We start from the raw sequence: 18,774 nt of genomic DNA, 5'->3' as shown, positions 1-18,774 counted from the left end.
ACAGAGAGGCACACGCAGAGCTGGCCCTGCAGCCCGGCACGGGCCCACACCTATTTACAGATATGACAGATAAATTACAGCACTGCGCACAGCGACTCGAAGGTGCACGAGGGCAGCACCATAGGACAAACTCCCACCCCCACAGATCCCCCTGGCCCCACAGTTCCCCGTTCTAGAGGTCCAGGTCCCACTTGCCTGCCTCACTGTGTCCATTGTCCATGTGCCCAGTGCAGCACCCTCCCCAGGGTGGCAGGTCCCAGTGCCTGCCAGCACCTGGGAAGGTCAGGGCAGGGAACGGTGGCATCCCAGCAGCTCAGCACAGCCCTCCTGCCTGGCTGCGGGTTCAGAAGTGGCTCTCAGCTGTGGTCTCGGGAAACTCATAGCAGTGGTGATGGCCCCCCAGGGCGAGGTGCTCGGCAGTGCTGCGCCCACTCCTCTCCAGGCGTTGGGAGCTGGGGTGGGGGGCCAGGCTGCGCCCCAGCCCGTTGGTGCAGCCACTCACCAGCTGGTGCTTCTCACAGGTGCTGCCAGCACCGTTGCGGGCGCTGGGTCCGTGGCTGTAGGTGTGTTTGTACTCCTCAGCCAGGTCCTTCCCCAGCTTCCAGCGCTGCCACCGCTTCAGCAGCTCTGCCTGCACCTGTGGGCAGCAGCTGTCAGTGTGACCCTGTGCCCCTGCTGCCCCTGCCCCCACTGTCCTGCTCACCTCCTTGTTGACGAAGCAGTAGAGAATGGCCACTAGCATCCCCTGGGAAGAGGGAGGAGAGGTGTAAAATGCATAACCAGGCCTCAGTCTAGTCCCTCCTGAGACTCAGTCTCCCCATGGAGGGCTGGTCCTGTGGGGGCTGGCCTCACCTGGAAGGAGCTCAGGAAGAGGTCAAAGAAGAGCTTGACGTAACGCAGCGTGCCCTGGGCATGCTCATCTGTGATGAAGGCGAAGACCACCTCGTGGATGCCCAGCAGTGGGATCAGTGTCAGTGTGGACTTGGCCAGCCTGTGGGATGGAGTCACCGGGTGGACACACATGCGTGTGCACCATGGGAACACAGGGTGAGCCATGTCCAGCACCCACCTGAACTTGTAGTCAGTGTAGCGCATCTGGTGTGCACGGAGCTTGGAAACAAGGATCTGAATGATGCGGATGAAGATGAAGAAATTGATCTGCAATGGAATGGAGGGAGCCATCAAGAGCACAGGTAGTGCCAGAGGCAGGGGCAGGCAGGACACCTCTGTTCCCCTGCCCTCAGCAGCCCTTCTCAGAGCCATCTTGGGGCCTGTGAGAGAGACACTGAGCAAGGGACTGCAGTGGGCTCACCAGGATGGCCAGGAACACGGGAAAGCGAAGGATCCACCAGAAGCCCATGTTGTTGTTCGTGGACCAGCACCTGCAGAATGGAGGGATGGGGACTGCCAGGAAGCCCCTTGACCAGGCAGCTGCTGGAGTCCAGCATGGCATTGGCAGCCTGAGCCATGCAAGCACTAAGGCCCAGCACCCTGCTCCTTGCATGGGCAACGGTGTGGAGTCTCTCCAGGGCCATCACAACATCCCTACAGTCCCACATGCACCTACCTGTGCCCTGTGCCCCCCTCCAGCCAGCAGCTGGAGCTGGTACTCACTGTATGTTTTCGTAGAGGAACTTCACGATGACCCAGGGAATCAGGAACAGCATGGGCGCCCCTGAGGGGAGGTGAGCAGAGGACAGGTGAGGCACAGCAGGGGACAGGGTCAGTGGGGCCAGCCCACCCACACTCACCCCAGCCGATGCACAGATAGAGGGTGAAGTAGCTCCTCTCAGAGAAGACGGCCACCACCAGCAGGTTATGCAGGTAGATGCCTTCCACCAGCAGCCAGCAATAGTTGGCCACGATGCCGTACTGCATGAAGACCGTGGCTGCCCGGCAGCCTGCGGCTGCCTGTGGGCAGGGGTCAGGGCTGCAGCACTACAGCAGGCAGCACTGCAGTGCTGCAGCGCTGCAGCACTGCAGCACTGCCTGTGTTTGTGTGCCTGTGCCCCCAGTCCCACCAGTGCCACCAGACTCGTCCCACTGGTGCCCTCAGACCAGCCAACCCCCTGACCCACCAGCACTGCTGTCCCTGTCCCTGCCAGGGCCGCACTGACCTCGTCGCTCAGCCAGACCTGCACGTTGTAGCCATCGATCTTGTCACTGTAGTGGGTCTTGAGCAGGGCGTCAATGACCAGCACAGAGACGCCCTTCAAGATGAAGGAGGCGAAGAGGTTCATATGGATGTAGTTCCTCATGCAGTGCAGCTTGCTGTGGATTTGGGGCCATTGTCAATGCCTGTGCACAGGCCCCCAGCCTCCACCTGCCCACCCTGTGGACAGCCATGCCCAAACTCCCACCTGAAGCCCAGCAGCAGGGCCAGGGCAAGCAGCAGTGCACACAGGGACACAGAGTAGCCCACAGTGTACATCACCTTGAAGCTGCCATAGGTCTTGGCAAATTTTTCCTGGAAGAGGAGGGAGGGAGTGAGAGCAGGGGCAGATGGGGGGGCAGGCAGGGGGGCAGAGAGGGACCCCCACACCCCTGCTACCCAGATTAGCCCACCTGAGCCTTTAGGTCCTCGTCATCCTGCTCACACTGTGTAGCATCGCGCAGGGACTGTCCCCGTGGCCCTGTCACCCACTGTCCGTCTGGCCCACAGGTCTTGAAGACGTGTCTGTGCTTCACTGTGAGGGGAGGGGATGGTGGCCTGTGCCAGCCCCAGCGCCCCTGTGGGCAGCGTGCACTGGCCCAGGTGTGACTGCCTGCAGCAGCACACGCACACAGGTGTCCCCAGCGCACAGGTGCACATGTGTGAGTGCACTGCACACGTGTGTGAACACACTGCACATGCGTGAACACACTGCACACGTGTGAGCACACTGCACACATGTCTGAGCACACTGCACACGTGTGTGAGCGCACTGCACACGTGTGTGAGCACACTGCACACGTGTGTGAGCACACTGCACACGTGTGTGAACACACTGCACATGTGTGAACACACTGCACATGTGTGAACACACTGCACATGTGTGAGCACACTGCACACGTGTGTGAACACACTGCACATGTGTGAACACACTGCACATGTGTGAGCACACTGCACACGTGTGAGCACACTGCACACATGTCTGAGCACACTGCACATGTGTGTGAACACACTGCACATGTGTGAACACACTGCACATGTGTGAACACACCGCACGTGTGTGTGAGCACACTGCACAGCTGCACATGCACATGCATCTCCCCGCTGTTACCTTTCTGGTACCAGGGCAGGAACCAGGGGCAGGGCACACTGGCTGTGCTGTTGGGCATCGTGTCAGGCCAGCATGAGAACTTGTCGAAGGTGCGGTTACAGACCAGCTCTGCAGAAGGACAGGAGCTGGTGGCGCTTTGGCCTCACCCTCTCTCTGGGTGCTAGGACCTCCACTGACCCATCTGCTCTATCCCCCATCCTGCTGCGACTGTGTTGGTGGTTCCTCTGCCCCATCCCCATCTCAATAGGACCCTGTCCCCACCCCATCCCACCAGAAGCCCACTGGTCCCCCCACAGACACTGACCTGTGGGCGCAGGCAGGCGGCTCATATTGCGCTGGCACTCTTCACTGTACTCCTTCCATCTCTCAACGACATTATCCGTGATCTGGGCAGAGGGGCCCTGCGGGCACCAGGGAGCATCACCCATAACATGTGTCCTGCTCGCAGGGGCCACCATGCTGTGCCAGGCAGTGACCCCAGCTTGGGGACAGCCACAGGCAAGTGCAGGCCAACATGCCATGCCATGCCATGCCATTCTGTGCCGTGCCATGCCATGTCTCATGGATGGCAGGGGAGGCAGAAAGGGGCACCAGCTGCTGGACCACATGCCATGGTGAGAGGATGCAGAGGGATGGGTGGATCAGTGGGAGTCCTGTGAGCTGAGCATGGGGCAGAGCACCCTTGTGTACAACAGTCCATCCTTACCTGGCAGCAGAGCAGCAGCACCAGGAGGGTAAAGAGATGTGGCTGAGACATCCCTCCTCTGGACCACATGCATAGGACACAGCGCAGGACACACGGCTTCCTACTGGCCCTCAGCAGCTTCTCCACCCTGGTGGTGACGGCCCTGGCATGTGGGCAACCCTGTGCAAGATTCCTGGTCACGGGGACTCCTGGGACAGAGCTGGGGGACATGGGGCTGGGGGCAGGTGGGGTTGGAGGCAGCCACTCTGGCACAGAGCCAGCCCCAGTCATGGTGCCTCACTCCTGTCCTCATCCTCACCTGACCCTTCTTGGTGTTCACATTCAGCTATTTGTCCACTCATTTTTTCACCAAGCACCTGTATTATCCTCCCCAGGATGGCAATGGGACAGTGACCATGCAAGTTCTCTGCCTGCCAAGCCAATTTCAGCCCATATGTGGCTGGGGTGCAGTGGCAGTGCTGCCTCCAGACCCCCAGAGAAAACCTGGGCTGGTGCCACTCACACTGCTGCTGGGACCCAGCTGTGCATCGTTGCTAAATCCTGAGAATGTAGGACCCCCATGGTGGAAGGAACCCCTCCTCACACCTGAGCACCCTCTCAGACAGAGAGGCTGGCACCTGGGCTCTCCCCATCTCCATGGTCTCTCGGACCTGGACCACTAACCCTCAGCTGTGGTCTCGCAGCAGCGCCCACTGAGGATGGCAGTGCCAGGGAGCCACGGAGAGCACGGGTGCCAGCAGGGATGGGGACACTGGCCATTAACCCACAGGGATCCTGGCTCGTGGAGCTGCTGTGGCTCTAGGACAAGCTCAGCTGGGCTGTGCCCCTGTGGGTCCATCTTCCCCAGCTCCTGCCAGTGACATGGGGACATGGTGTCCGGGTGCTCCGCAGACCATGGCTCACGAGGTGCTGTAATTCCCTCCATCCCCCTAAGCCGGTTATGGGGCTCCTGAGCAGGATTTCAGCTCTTCCCACAAGAGCCCATTATGGCACGGCCGGCTGTGTGGGGTGAGGGCAGCTGAGCTGGGGGGGATGGGATGGACAGCAGTGCCAGTGCCACCACAGGCACTGTGGCATCACCCCCAGCCCCTGGGCTCCCTCTGGGCACCAGCCAGAGCATCGTGCTCCCCAGCCAGTTCTGCTCCCAGGGCTTGCTGCTCTGCCTGTGTCTATTTTTATCCCTGGGAAAGTCGTGTTTCCTCCATCCGTGCAGACCCACTTGCCATGTCGCAAGTGGCTGCTGGAGAAGCTCATTAATCAGCGCATGGGGCTCCAGATGCAGCTTGGGGAGCAGGACCTGCGATGGCCTTATTTAGCCAGTCCCAGGACAGAGGGAACTGTCTCCTGGGAAGTTCTCACTGGGTGGGCTCTGTGAATACGGACCTTTGTTGGGTGCCCATGAGCCACCTGACCATTCCAGAATTCCTGGTTTTGTCATCACTCCACCCCACCCCAGCAACACTGTTGCCCCACCAGTATCCCTGTCTTAGTCCCTCTCCCATCCACCTCAGGATCCCTGTCTCTTTCCTCCCATGCTGGCCCCATGCCAGCATCCCTGTCCTTGTCCCCCTGCTAGCCTGATCCCACCATCCCTGTGCCCCCCTCCAGCCCCACATCATTCCTACCTGTCCCATCCCACTGCCACCTATGTCCCAGTCCCACAGGAAGATTCCAGTGCCCGTCCCTGGTCAAGCATCAGTCCCTGCCCTGATTGTGAATGCTCCTCCAGGTCTACAGGTCACAGTGACTTGCTGTCAGCCCCTCTGCGCAGCTGGGGAGCAACTTTGGGGCAGAGGTGTCGCTATTTTTAGTTGCTGCAGTGGGATTTAGCAGCAGGGAGGCCTCTGCCCTGGACTCCCCCCATCTGGCAGCCGCTCCCCGGCCCTGGCCCCACTGTGGCCAAGCCGGGCAGACTGCACTGGGTGAGGGGTCCTGGCACAGGGGCCAGTTATGCTCCTCGCCCCAGCACGGGTCTTCCCCCTCACCCTGCCCAGGCCCTTTGCCCCAGCTGCCTGTGGCACTGCACAGCCGTGGCACCGTGCCGGATCCCCGCTACCCACAGGACAAGGGCTCCCTGCAGACAGGCAGCTGTTTCCAGCAGAGATGTGGGTGTGCAGAAGTAGCCGTGGACCAACTCTCGCTGCTCTGGTGCCAGTGGGCAATGGCAGAGAGGGAGCAGTGTCTCTGTGGTGGAACAGCAAGGTCTGGAGTGGCTGGGACCACTGGCAGCACAAGCACCTCCCCACAGCTGGCACTGCCCAGCAGCAGTGCCTTGGGCAGCTGCTCTACGAGTTGGACGTGCTGCGGCCCCTCTCAGCTGTGCCCTGGGTGCCAGAGGCAGCTGTGCATGAGGGACCTGACCCCACATCCTCACCACCTCCTCTCACTCTGCTCTGTGCAACTGGCTCCCAGTGCCACATCCCCTGCCCTGGCACCTCATCCCCAGCTGGGGCTGGGCTTTGGGGGATCCCCCACCACCACAACAAGTCACAAGCAGTGGGTGGAGAGTGCTGAATTGATGCCTCTGAGGGGCTGCAGTGCATGACAGTGGCTGTCCAAGGGACTTTTTCCCCATATTGGTGTTGGACAATGTGGTATGCTCCTGTGTCATAGTTCTGTGGTTGCTGACCTTCATGGAGCCCAGGCTGCAAACACCCAGTATGGCTCCACTTGGAGCCATAGCCATGAAGAAGAGACCTTGTGCTGGAAGAGCAGGAACAAGGAGCCAACACTGGTATGGCTACGTGCAACACCACTTCTGGTAGCCCCAGTGCTGGGAGCCAGAGGGGTCAGACAGAGGCACCATCATCTGTCCCCAGAGTGGGGCTGTCACTGGCGTCTGCATTTGCCTTTCCCAAGCCAGCAGTGCCACCACTGCAGCCACAGGGGCAAAGCAAGGACCCCTGTTCTCCTGACTGGTGCCACTGTGGCCCCCAGCTGACCTGCAGCTGATGGCCGCTGCCACTGGCCCCAGGGTGGTCAAGAGGCAGGGGCCAGCCTGGGCAGGGTGCAGGGCAAACTGAGGACCTGGGTGCACTGCTGCCATGGCATTGGCATGGGAATGGATATGGCATTCCATAGGGAATGGATGGGAAAAGGCCCATGTTAGGATTTTGCTCCCACTGATGGGTGTGCAGCCTCCATGCTACCTTGCAGCAGCTCTGTACCAGCATGGACCTGCCTAGGAGGAGACTCTCTCCTCGTCCCATCGTGGTCAGCTTCCCCTGGGGATTTTCCCTCTGGGGCTTTGCTGCCATTGCATGTGTGAGAGAACGAGCACCACATCTGGGATCACTGCAGCCAATAGTCATGTGGATCAGTGGCTCAGTAAAGTCTCCATAGGACACTCATGGGCGTCTGCAACGTGACCTGGGAGCACCTTGGCACAGCCACAGCCCTGCCCAAGTGCTGTGAGGCTGCTGCAGCCCCCCAGACCCTGGTCCCACAGGACTCTTCTCCACCCAGTGGGGTGAGAACCTGATCTCCTGTGAGCACAGTCCTGCACCCAGCACAGCCCCGTTGGCCTGGAGGCAGTTGTGGGGGCTGTGCAGCCTCTGGACATGGGGATTAGCCCCCCGTGCGCTAATGCGGTGATTTCCACGGCTGGCTTGGCTTGGAGCTTGGAGCTACATGCCAGCACGGCAGGGGCTTTGGCACTTGGCAGGGGAGGGGACAGTGCAGGGCCAGAGCTGATGCAATGCCAATGCCAGCCTGGCCCTGCAGATGCTGCTCCACTTTCCACCCCGGACCACCGCAAGTGGGGCAAGACTAGGGGAGATGGCCATGGCACAGAGACCCAGGAGGCCTGTCCTGCACCATCCCTGCCCCATGTCTGTGCTTGGGAATGTTTCCTACTCCCCTTCTCCATTCTTTCCTTGAGAACTAAGTACAAGGAACTTTGGCAGCAGAGACACAGCTGAGCAGCCCGGAACAGTCCTTGTGCTGCAAGGCTGTGACTTGTTTGCACAGAGCTACATGATTGTGGAAGCCCTGAGCAGCAGCACATGGAGAGAACTGACGTCACCAGGCACTGGTGATGTCAGATTCTGTGGCACCTTGGACCAAGAAAACCCAAACCAGCCCTGACAGTGTTTTTGTCAAAAGCAGCATAGGATGCACAGAGGACAAATGCTCTTTGCATCACCTCCACTACTGCCTGGTCACCACAAGGCAGTCAGGGGGCACCTGCACAGCTGCCCTGTACCAGAGAGGGACCATGATACAGCCCGGCAGCAGCCAAATTCCCTCGCTGCCCAGCTGCCTCTGGCAAAGGGATGCTGAGCCATACAGCACATTGTTCCTGGCTCAAGGAAAGGGATGTTTTTGTTCATCACGTTGCATGAAAACCTATGAAACACAGAAGGAAGGCACAAGAGGCACAGTGTGACACGTGTGGTTAGCATGTCACAAGGGAGGCACAGGGCTGGGAAAAGCCTAGGAAAAGGTCAATGCAGACAGGCTAGTGCGCACACTCCCCTGCACTGGGAGCTCCACACCCGCCTACCCGACCAGCACATCTGCAGCCCCGGGTACAGCCAAACACCAAGGCAGGGGGTGCTGGGGGGACCACACATGCCCAGCCATCCACTGGTACCTGCTGTGCACAGGCATGTGCACTCGACCCCAATGCTGGGGTAGATAAACAAGCACACGAGGATGCAGGATAAAGCAGGATGCAGTGGTGGAGCAAAAGGGGATGGAGCTGAGCAGCCATCCCATCTTCCCTGTGTCCGAATTCCCCTGCCCCTGTCATTGCCTGGCACAGCAATGGAGATGCTGTGTTCAGTGGCTGGTTTTAGCCCTGTGCTGATGATCAGGGTTTGTGGTCACATTTTTTCATTAACTATTTTTAATCCACATTTTGCCTATTCTCCATTCAGCCTTTTCTCTTTTCCCCTCTCTAGGCAACAGAACATAAAAAAAAAAAATGCACCACAGTGTGCGGAAAGGAGCAGGACTGGTGGGAAGCCACTAGAGCTGGCAGCTGGGGCAGCACTAACATGCTGACAAGGGGTCCTGCGGGCCCTAAATTTTCCTGCTGATGCACAGACAAAATCACAGGGGAAATCACTGAATTTGGTGTGGGTCAGGACACCCGTGGCAGGCGCTGCATGGGGCAGGGTGCTGTGCCGCGGGATGCACGGCAAGGGCTGAGCAGAGCAGATGCTCTGTCCTCAGGCCATCCTGTGCGAGGGGAGCAGGCTGACCCCCGCGGCCCCTGCTTCCCTCACCATCCCGAGGGGAGTGCAGTGGCGGGCAGAGGGGACCTGCAGCAGCTTTGAAGATGCACTTGCAACCAGGAGGACGGCAAGGTCACATACCCGACATGTCCTGGTTAAACAAAGCCATTTACCAACACCGTGTTGACACAGCAGAGCTTGGGACAGAGTCACAAAGGGCACTCGCACCAGGCCCCCGTAATACCCAGAGAGCTTGGGGAGAGCTGGGAACTGGCAAAGTGTCCCCTGCTTCGGCCCCTCGGCAGGAGACCTGCGGGCACGGCTGTGCCCACAGCAAGGAGAGCACGCGCGGCCCAGCCCGGCTAAGGGCTGCTCCGGGAATCACTCCCGACGCGACGGAGCTCAGCTGGAACCGCTGGCCGGGGGCTCACCACAGCCAGGGCAGAGCCCAGGGGTGCTGTGAGTCTGACGGCAGCGCCCCTGCCCAGGGACGCCAGCGGCAGCGGTGGGACGGGAAGCGGGCACAGCTCTGCCGGGACCCCAGCCCAGAACACCCGTCACCCAGGGGCTCATTTTCCCCAGGGCCGGCTCCCAGCATCCGGGCGGCTCTGGGAGCCGCTGTTCTGGGGTCCCGGGGCTCAATTCGTGGCCCCGGGGTTGCGCAGTCGTCACTCGAATCCACATCCCCGCGATGGGACGCGCGACATCCCGAGCTCGGCGGTTCTGGGCGCTCCCTGCCCTCCTCCCTTCCTTCCCCGTACCTGTCGGGGCTGGGCTCGCGGCGGCTCCCGAACGCATCTCGGGACCGGTGGGGACCGGGTCCGGCGCACTCGACGAAAACTTTAGCGGAGCCGCGACGGCAGCGGCTGTGCCGACTCAGGGGGAGGGACCGGCTCGGGGGGAGGGACCACGGGCGCGGAGCCACGTCCCGCTGCCCCGCTCCTCCCGCGGGCACGAGGGGGGCACAGCCCGGTGCCCCAGCCCCGCCCGAGCGCTTGGCGCTGCCCCCCGCATCACCGGCGGTCGCTCTCGGGAGCTGCGGGAGCGCCGCCGCTTGTCCCTGCCCCGCCCCGCTCCCGGGCACCGGCTCGGTTCGGCGGCGGGGACGGGCGGAGCGGCGGGGGCAGCCCCGAGGGTGCAGGCCGGTGGCCCGTTCCTCCGGGAGGTTTCCCCGGTCCCAGCGCGCCGCCCGCTCCGGCCGTGCCCCGAGCTGGCTGCTCGGGTCCCCAGGGACCGCCGTGAGCCGCCTCGACAGCCGCGCTCCGGCCACCGCCGGCCGTGACGGGTCCGCGTTTGCCGCCCCTGTCCCGCCGCAGGTAAACACAGCCCAGAAAGAGCGACCTACTGGGACCGGCTGGGGCTGAAGGGGGGTCCGGGGGAGCCCCCGGCCTCGGGGTGCCCTGTCCCCGCCTCCAGGCACGAACACATTTATTTACCTTGAACCATTCAGGACGTGTTGGTTAAGCCGGCCGTGGCAGCACTGGTACAGCCAGCACGAACCCCGGGCAGCGCCGCCCCGGAGCCCCCAGAGCTGCCTCCCTCGGGGTCCCACGCTGTGCAGCCGCCGCTGGGTGTGAGCAGAGGAGCCCGGGCACACGCTGGGGGCTGCGGGGGCTTTGGGGGAGGACTGGAAGCCCCCAGCTCTGGCAGGTGGGGGCAGAGCCGTGCCCTGGGGGAACCCCTGCAGCCAGTTGCGGGGGCACTGGTAGAGGGCAGGGTGGGACCAGGGGGCAGCCAGCACAGACACGGCCACAGGCTGCTCCCAGCACCATGTTCTCTGATGCTCAAGAGGTAAGTAGTGCCCTCGCACTGCAGCTGTGGGCGCTGTGCTCACGGCTGTGTCTGGCACATCCTGTCCTGCCAGTGTGACTGCTGCAGCTCAGCTGCCACAAGGGACCTGGTGAGAAGGTACGTGCACACCGGGACCACAGGGCTCGCACAGCTGGGGGGACCACAGCTCGGCTGGAATGTCCTTGCCACTGGCCATCATGGGGCAGAGCAGGACTCTGTGCTGCTGGGGAGCCGTGGGGCTTTCCATCACTTTCCTGCTCCACGCTGGCCCTTTGCATGACACAGAGCAGCACCCATCAGCCCCAGGAGCAGTGCTGCAGGACATGGGGGATGAAGAAGCATAGCCTGGCAGGGAAGCCCTCAGCTAGTTGTGAGGAAAGGGCCCAGCTTTGTGAGCACTCACCTACCCATGGCCTCTGCTGCAGCTGGGCGTAAGCCCAGAGTGGTGATGCCAGTTAGCATCATTAGGCCTTGTTAAGGTGACGAGCTCTCACTGCTCTGCTGTGCCAGTCTGCCTCTGTTCAGTCTGCTGGAGCCCAATTACTGTCACATCCAGGAGGCAGCTCCCGCAGTGGTGGCAGGCACTCTTGGCACAGCCCTACCCTGGAGCTGCTGTCCAGCTGAGACCGGGCAGAGCACAGTGCAGGGCCTGGCTGTGGAGCCTGCCCACAGCTCCCTCTGCACATGGGCCCAGGGGTATTGGGCACAGAGTGGGGTGAAGATCTCCTACTTGGCCTTGTGCCAGGGGCCAAGCCTTGCTATCCTCTCTCAGCTCTGGGGGGCTCAGCTCTCAGCCCATGCCCTCAGCCATGAAAAGGGGGTGCAGCATGTCTCCTCTCCTAACAGGACAGCAGGCCCTGTGCCACCTTCACACTTTATTATACATCAAGGTCTCAGATATTCCAGTTCTTTGATTTCTTGGAGCCAGCACACACAGGGGTGCACACAGCGGAGGGGTTGGTGTTCACAGCCCCCATCCACTGGGCAGTGTGGGGTGAGGGGCTGTGAGGGGCAGGGGTCTGCCCAGCCCCAAGGTGAGTGAGGCTGCAGAGTGGTGGTGGGGGATGCCCCCACAGAGGGCGGATCCAGTGTGGGGTAGGTGCACTGTGGTGAGTACTGGGTCCCCAGGCAGGCATTACCAGGCTCTGCCAGAGCAAGGCCATGTTCCCCACCATCATTGCTATGAGGCACAATCCCTGAAGAGCCCAGCAGCCAGCGGCACTGAGGAGTTTTGGCCAAGCAGAGGCAGAGGATGGGAGGCCAGGAGCAGGGCAGGAGGTTCAAGCTGCACTGGGGTCAGGGAGGAAGATGGGGGCTGAAGGCAGAGGGAAGACAAGGCCTCACACACACTGCCCCAAGCCCCAGCCCCACAGCTGTGGGGTCAGCAGCACCCCCAGCTCCATGGGCTCTGTGACAAGGTACAGGTCTCCCTACTCCCTGAGACAGCACAGTCCTGCTTCTAGGGCACATCAGGGGCAAGACTGAGGGGGGGCAAGGACAGAACTCAGAGCCAGTAGAGAAATGGGAAGACAGAACCTTCCTCCCACAAAAACCTCCAGAAGCAGTAATGCAGAGGTGGAAATGCTGAGAATGGGAGTGAGAGAAGAGGTGAGTTTTTGAGGGGGTTGTTGGCCACAGGTGCTGGCAAGGCACAGGAATAGAGTTGAGAGAAGGGGGAATGGCACTGGCCCCAGAGAGCAGAGAGAGGTTTTGGGATCTTGGGGGTGACCCACACGCTCACCCCCCTGGGGCAAGGCAGGGTCCGGTCCCTCAGACTCAGGTGGTCACTTTGATCCCAAAATATTTGCGCAGCTGCTCCAGGAAGAGAAAGGTGAGAACAGTCTGAGGAATGAGCCGGACAGCAGCAGGAACAAAACCCTGGAAGGGGACAGCAAGAAGGGGAAGAGTCAATGCCTGCCAGCGGTTGTTCCAGCAGCCCAACCCCGGCAGCAGCACGACTGAGCAGGCACGGGTCAGCACTGGCCAGGCTGTGGAGCAGGCGCTGTCACACCATGGCCACCACGGTGCACACAGGTCTCGGCACCATGTGCTAACCCCTCTGGCACTTCCTGCACTGCTGGTGGGAGCTTGATGGGTGCAACAGGGCCACAGCTGTGGTGCCTGGGCCCAGGCTGAGTCCCACTGAGGCCAGGGCTTGATGCCACAGCAGAACCTGGAAGGTCCCCTGCCCCAGGAGTGTTCAGGAGCACAACTCCTGCTCCCAGCTCAGCCCAGCATACCCCACCCATGCACCCTCAGCCAGGTACCTTGTAGAAGGCAAGCGGTCCGAGCTTGGCAGTCTCCATGGCACAGTGAACGACACCCTGGAGTGAGAGGTTGAAAGATGAGGTGGGAGGGGCTGGGAAGCAGAAGCTGGCACACAGAGATGGGAGGACAGGCAGCAGCAAGGTGGGCAAGGTGGGCAGCTCACCTGGTACTCTCCGTGGGAGTTCATGAGGCGGGTCTTGAGCACATCCAGGGGCTGGCACAGGAATGTGGCACATATACCCTGCAGAGAGTCATCTGAGTCAGGAGACCTCCGTGCCAGCAACTGCTGTGGTCACTGGAGAGACTCAGAGCCACACTGGGACTCAACCTCAGGCCAGGAGCCTCCTGGAGCCAATGTGCCCGGCCCTGCCCTGCTGAGCCCAGAGTGGCAGCTCTGGCAGCCCCAGCCTGACACTCTGAACCTGGCTGCAGGCAAACCCAGCCCCAGCTGTCCCTCCAGACCCCAGCCCTACTCACAGCGATGAAGCTGGACAGGAAATGAGTGAAGACATTGTCTGACAGCAATCCAGTTGCAAGAACCAGCTGCTTGGCCTGGTCATAACAGGAAAGCTACAGAGACATGGTGAATCAGTGACATGTTCCCCCTTCCTTGCCACACCAGGGACCATCCTAGTCCCTGTCTCAGTCACCTACCGCCCGGCAGAGCTGTCCTACCTGCCCAACAGTAACAAGGGCCCCGCGGGGCGATGCCACTGATGCTCCTGAAAAGAGTTTCTTCAGGCCCTCTGCGGACAGACAGATTTGGATCAGCACATTTCTCTGCAATCACTCACACTCCATTACTCTGGGAGCCTCCTTCCATGCCCAGTCTGTGTCCCCAACTCCTCACACAACCCTGCGTGAAGCACACCATAGCAAACGGGCTGAAGGAGCAGGGAGTCCTTCAAAACAGCATGACTTCCTTCTTGCCTCTGCTCATCTGCTGTTCCAACTTTCTCTTGGAGCTCCCAGCAGGTCACCCTTTCCCACCAAGTATGTGCAGGCTGCCAGGCCCTGCTACACCTTGCCCAGCCCCTGCCAGACTACGCAGAGTTGCCAGACCCTGCTCTCCCCTGGACTCCCCCAGCCCCAAGGGCATTCCCAGGCCCTCTCCCTGCCCCGGCTGAGCGAAGTTCCAGGGTAAGCCCTGACCGGCACCTGCTAGGACACCGGAGCAGGCTCACCCACACGGCTGGCACGGCCTCACCTTCCCGGAGGACTCGGTACATGCCATCCAGGGCATGGGAATAACTGGAAGGAGCGAGAGGGGAAGAGGTCAGGGCCCGAGGCCTCCCAGCAGGGCGGCAGCCCCGCCGCTCCCCCCCCCGGTACCGGCGGCTCCCGGGGCGGCGGCCCCGGCCCAGACCCCGCCGCGGTGCTCGGGCCGTGCCGCCGGTGCGGTGCTGCCCTCCCGCGGCCACCCGATCCCTTCCCATCGCCTCCCGCCGTCCCCCCGGCCCCTCCAGGCCTCCTCTGCCCCGGCCCCTCACTCACTTGCGCCGCTGAGCCGGCGGCTGCTTCATATCATTCTGCATCCTAGAAGGTAGAGCACTGCAGGTGAGGGGGGAGCCGGTACCCCACCGTCCCCTGCAGCGCCGGGGACCCCAGCACAGGGCAGTGGAATTGTGTTGCCCATTTACAACGGGCCAAGAAAGCTGCTTTCCGTCTCACTCCCCTTGAGGGTCACAAATGGCTGGGTGCTGTCACCAAAAGGCAAAACAGCTCTGGCCATGGCGGGCACAGAGCTCCAGGCTCACTGACCATGGGGGCAGGCCAGCCAGGAGAGATGTTTGGAGCACCCCAGCAGTACCCACCACCCCAAATGCTGTCATGCACGGGCCAAAAGCCCCAGTCGTGCAGACAGAACTGACCTGACGTTCACCATGTCTGCTGGGGTCCCCACAAACCCGCCAGCGAAACCTGTGGCCAAAGAAGAGTTGGGTCAGGGGCTTATCCATCCTGAGGGAGCCAGGGCCAGGGGCCTCACTGCCTGGCTCACCTCCTGCTGCACCCAAGAGCACTTTCTGGTAGAAGGGGGGAGGCCCCTGTTTGCCCTTGCCCAGGTGGTTCTTCGCACTCTCATAGATGCCAAAGCGAGTCAAGGAATACGTCATCTGGATGAGGGGGAAATGAGCGACTGTGTCCCTGGCACAGGGCAGCTCGTCAGCTGCAGCACGTGCTGCAGGAGCTCCACACGCTCACCTGCCGACACAGCGAGGCGCTGAGCCCGTTGTAGAGAGCCAGGAAGCCGTCGGTGCGGATCACGTGCATCGCCATCCCCATCATCCGCATCTTCACCTCCTGCTGTGTCTGCAGGTGGACCTGGGGCAGAGCGCAGCAGCGTCAGCCCAGCGCTGGGTTGGGCAGGGATAGAAGCGCACTGAGCAGGTGTGCATTTGAACATGTGCCAGGTTAACAGCACTTGCACAGGAGCCAACAGCAATAGCTCCTGACACCCCACACCAGACTGGCCCAGCCTGGCACCTGAGGGGTGGAGACAGTGAGGGAGAGAGGAGTGCCCAGGCACCTGCCGGCAGCACCTCCCAGGCCCTGCCCTCAACAGCCAGCCCCAAGGTGAAGGGCAGTGCCTGCTCTTCGGGCCACCTCAGGGTGGAAGGTGTGTGTGGGTGAGTGAGTGCCCAGTGTGGGTTTGTTCAGAGGGATGCAGCTGGGCTGGTGAAATCACAGCCAGGCTCTGTGGCAGGCCTCCAGAGCCACTTCCCCTCTTCCCTGGTGTAGGAATCCCATAGGCAGGAAGAGAACCCCACAGCAGGCCAGGAGGGAGGCCAGGCGCTCCCCTTCCTGCCTGTAGCAGCCCAACGCTTCCCACCATCACCAGAGGCAACGGCAACAGGCACGGAAGCTGGCTGGGACAGAGGAGCATACTCTGCGCACTGCAGAGACCACATGTGGGTCAAAGGCCCCAGGAGATAAGGAGGGCAAAGGGCTGCTGTCAGGGTTCAGGCCCAGCTCCCTCTACAGAAGCCGTGGCACAGCTGGGTCGTGGGACACACTGCAGGACGCTGGGAACAGCCACTGTCTCCAATATGAGGCAGCAGCAGGGGTGCAGGGGCCCGCTTGCAGTCCCCACAGGTGGATTTTGGACGTCAGGGACCAGAGCTTATGGCTGGTCACAGCCTGAGGCAAATGAAGTGGGCAGGGCAGGCAGAGCCACGCAGGGACACGGTCCACTGCCTGCAGTCCCAGGTCTGCAGGAAGGGCAGGAGGCAGGCAGGCATGGGATGGGCTGATCAGGTTGTGGTCACTGCTGATCACTGCAGGGCCAGCAGCCTGTGTGTGGCCAGCAGCTGCATGGAGTTGGCCTAAGGGCACAAGCACTCTGCAGGCGGGCTGGCCAGGGCCTCTCACTGGGGCCAAGGTCCAGAGGTGTAATGAAGTGCCCTTCGTCCCCTGCCCTGCCAGAGCCTGAGGCCCCTTGTGCCTCCCCAGGCCTGGCACCAGCCCCTGCTCTGGGGGAACTCTTGGCTAAAGGCAGTTCTATATTCAATAATCAGGTGTGAACTCTCTGGCAAAAACAGCTGGCTAGGCTGTGCTGCTCACAACTGCAGGAGCGCGGGGCTTCACAGCCACACAGTACAGCATGGGGATGCAGCCCAAACGTCACAGCCATCATACTGGCTCAGAGACAGACCTACAGGCAGGTGCCAGACTAATTCCCTTTCTTAGCGCCTTGCCAGGGCACCCCACACAAGCTCCCACGGGCTGGCAGCCACTTCCACTGGGCAGACAGGGCCAGCTGGACAAGGCAACAAGCCGAGCACCGGGGAGGTGGCATTGCTCTGCCAGGGCTGGCTCCTCTCCTGTGCCTAGAACATCTTCCTCTCTCTCCGTGTCATGGGGTGGGAAGGGGCTGCCTGTCTCAGCCTCTCCCACAGGCATGGCCCTGGGAAGGGCAGGTCCTGTCCTGAGCTGCCTCTTCCCTCCCCCTCCGCAGCCTGCTCTGTTGCCAGGCTCGTCGCCACTTGGCTGGCACACAAGGCTCTGGGCAGCACTGGCATTTGCCCCATCCGTGGGTGCTGGCAGCACAGGGCTGCGCGCGGCGCCCTTTGTGCAGGAGCAGGCATGCCAGGTCATCTGTGGCGCCTAGGTGACATCTTGGCCGGAGGGCGCAGAGCCCAGTGGGCCAGTGTCCAACACTGCTGGCCCCAGAGTCACTGCCATATCCAGGCAGGGCTGGCCAAGGCACCCTCCACAGCTCCTAGAGCTGGCACCCCGAGGTCCCCAGACCCCTCATGCACCCGTGACCCTGGGCTGTATCGTGTGACCCCTCAGCCGTGTCCCTGCACAGCCGTGAATCAGCTCCTCAGAACCGACCCCCAGCAGCTGTTTCTCCAGACCACTACAGCTGTTCTCCAGCTCCCTCATTTGCTCTGGGACCCTCACAGCCCTTCCCTACCCCTTTACAACCATTTCAGGACCCTCAGGCCTGCTTCACAGAACCCCAGAGCAGCTCCCCATCCCCTCCAGTTGCTCCAGGACCCTCTCCCCTCCTGTGGCAGCCACTCCACAGTACCTCAGAGCCAGCCCTTCAGCTCCCCCGGGATTCTCAGAGCCGCCCCTCATCCCCTTGCAGCCACTCCAGGACTCTCGGAGTTCCCCCCAAGCCACTCCCCATCCCCTCAAAGCTGCTCTGGGACCCTCACAGCCGCACCCCCGCAGCCAGGTCCCTCACAGGCGGTCCCACAGCCACTCCGGGACCCTCAGACCCACTCCCCGTCCCCTCACAGCCGCTCCCCCTGCTGCAGCCCTGTCCCCTACAGCTGCTCCCAGGACCCTCAGAGTGCGTCCCCATCCCTTCACAGCCACTTCCAGTCCCCCAAAGCCGCTCCAAGACCCACGGACGTTCTCCCCGCTCCATCGCAGACTCTCCAGGACCCCTACAGCCAGTCCCAACTCCCCCTAACCTCCTCCCCATCCTCTCACACCCTCTCCGGAACCCTCACAACCACTACCAGCCCCCCTAACCGTCCCCCCCAACCCCTCACCACTACCGGTCGCCCATAACCGTCTCCCCATCGCCTCACAGCCCCCCCAAACCACGGCAATCACCCACAGCTGCTCACACTCGCTCTCCATCCCCTCAGCGGCCTCCCCACGCCGCCAGAGCCGCCCCTCAGCATGTCCCCTCTTCACCTTCAGCAGATCCAAGGGGTGGGTGCAGCAGGCGGCCCCGGACGACGCGAGGCCGCCGAAGTACCAGCGCGAAACGCGCTGCTCCGCCATGGGCGCCGCTTCTGCCAGAAGCCACGCCCTCACCGGGACAAGGCCCCGCCCCCTCCCGTTAAGCCCCGCCCCCGCCCGGTACCGGAAGGTGGGGCGGGCTCGGGACTCGCATCTCCGAGTCTGCGGCGAACGCCGCAACCGCCGGCCCCGGAATCCTCGTTCCCACCCCACACACATCCCCACTTCAAGCCCGGGATAGTGGCTCTTCCCGTTAATAATTAACGGGGATTAATTAATTAATGGGCAGTGAAGCCATCAGCAAAACGCAGAGAGGAGGGGGAGGTACAGGTACAAACGGCAGCGTTACCAGCGTGCACACACT

The 18,774-nt window shown here is 61.9% G+C and overlaps 2 protein-coding genes across 12 annotated transcripts; both read right to left on the bottom strand.

Moving 5' to 3' along the window:
• Nucleotides 1-21: 21 nt before the first annotated feature.
• Nucleotides 22-10,089, bottom strand: GCGR (glucagon receptor). 9 transcript variants are annotated; one of them, XM_086857631.1, is made up of 14 exons: nt 9,911-10,089; nt 3,970-4,128; nt 3,568-3,664; nt 3,264-3,371; nt 2,566-2,687; nt 2,361-2,467; nt 2,118-2,271; nt 1,752-1,911; nt 1,615-1,675; nt 1,313-1,382; nt 1,070-1,158; nt 853-991; nt 704-745; nt 22-637 (listed from the first exon to the last, which is right to left on the bottom strand). In XM_086857631.1, the coding sequence occupies exons 2-14, from the start codon at nt 4,036-4,038 to the stop codon at nt 344-346; spliced, it is 1,512 nt and encodes a 503-aa protein (XP_086713757.1). In that variant the 5' UTR covers nt 4,039-4,128; nt 9,911-10,089; the 3' UTR covers nt 22-343. The 9 variants fall into 9 exon arrangements, with proteins under 9 accessions (XP_086713757.1, XP_086713756.1, XP_086713755.1 ...); XM_086857630.1 differs by having other exon boundaries at nt 3,970-4,168; nt 9,911-10,039; XM_086857629.1 differs by having other exon boundaries at nt 2,566-2,765; nt 9,911-10,027.
• A 1,711-nt stretch (nt 10,090-11,800) lies between these two features.
• SLC25A10 (solute carrier family 25 member 10) lies at nt 11,801-18,618 on the bottom strand. 3 transcript variants are annotated; one of them, XM_086857617.1, is made up of 11 exons: nt 18,363-18,618; nt 15,411-15,530; nt 15,208-15,322; nt 15,080-15,128; nt 14,703-14,744; nt 14,416-14,459; nt 13,884-13,954; nt 13,686-13,778; nt 13,372-13,449; nt 13,208-13,264; nt 11,801-12,818 (listed from the first exon to the last, which is right to left on the bottom strand). In XM_086857617.1, exons 1-11 carry the CDS (start codon nt 18,450-18,452, stop codon nt 12,717-12,719), a joined length of 861 nt encoding a protein of 286 aa, XP_086713743.1. In that variant the 5' UTR covers nt 18,453-18,618; the 3' UTR covers nt 11,801-12,716. The 3 variants fall into 3 exon arrangements, with proteins under 3 accessions (XP_086713743.1, XP_086713744.1, XP_086713745.1); XM_086857618.1 differs by having other exon boundaries at nt 18,293-18,459; XM_086857619.1 differs by lacking the exon at nt 18,363-18,618 and adding an exon at nt 18,134-18,209.
• Between the last annotated feature and the right edge of the window lie 156 nt (nt 18,619-18,774).

This window comes from Cyanistes caeruleus, chromosome 19, assembly GCF_971803275.1.
Source record: "Cyanistes caeruleus chromosome 19, bCyaCae1.hap1.1, whole genome shotgun sequence".
Lineage (NCBI taxonomy): Eukaryota > Metazoa > Chordata > Aves > Passeriformes > Paridae > Cyanistes > Cyanistes caeruleus.
The sequence above is the reverse complement of the archived record's forward strand: the minus strand, read 5'-3'. Positions and strand labels throughout refer to the sequence as shown.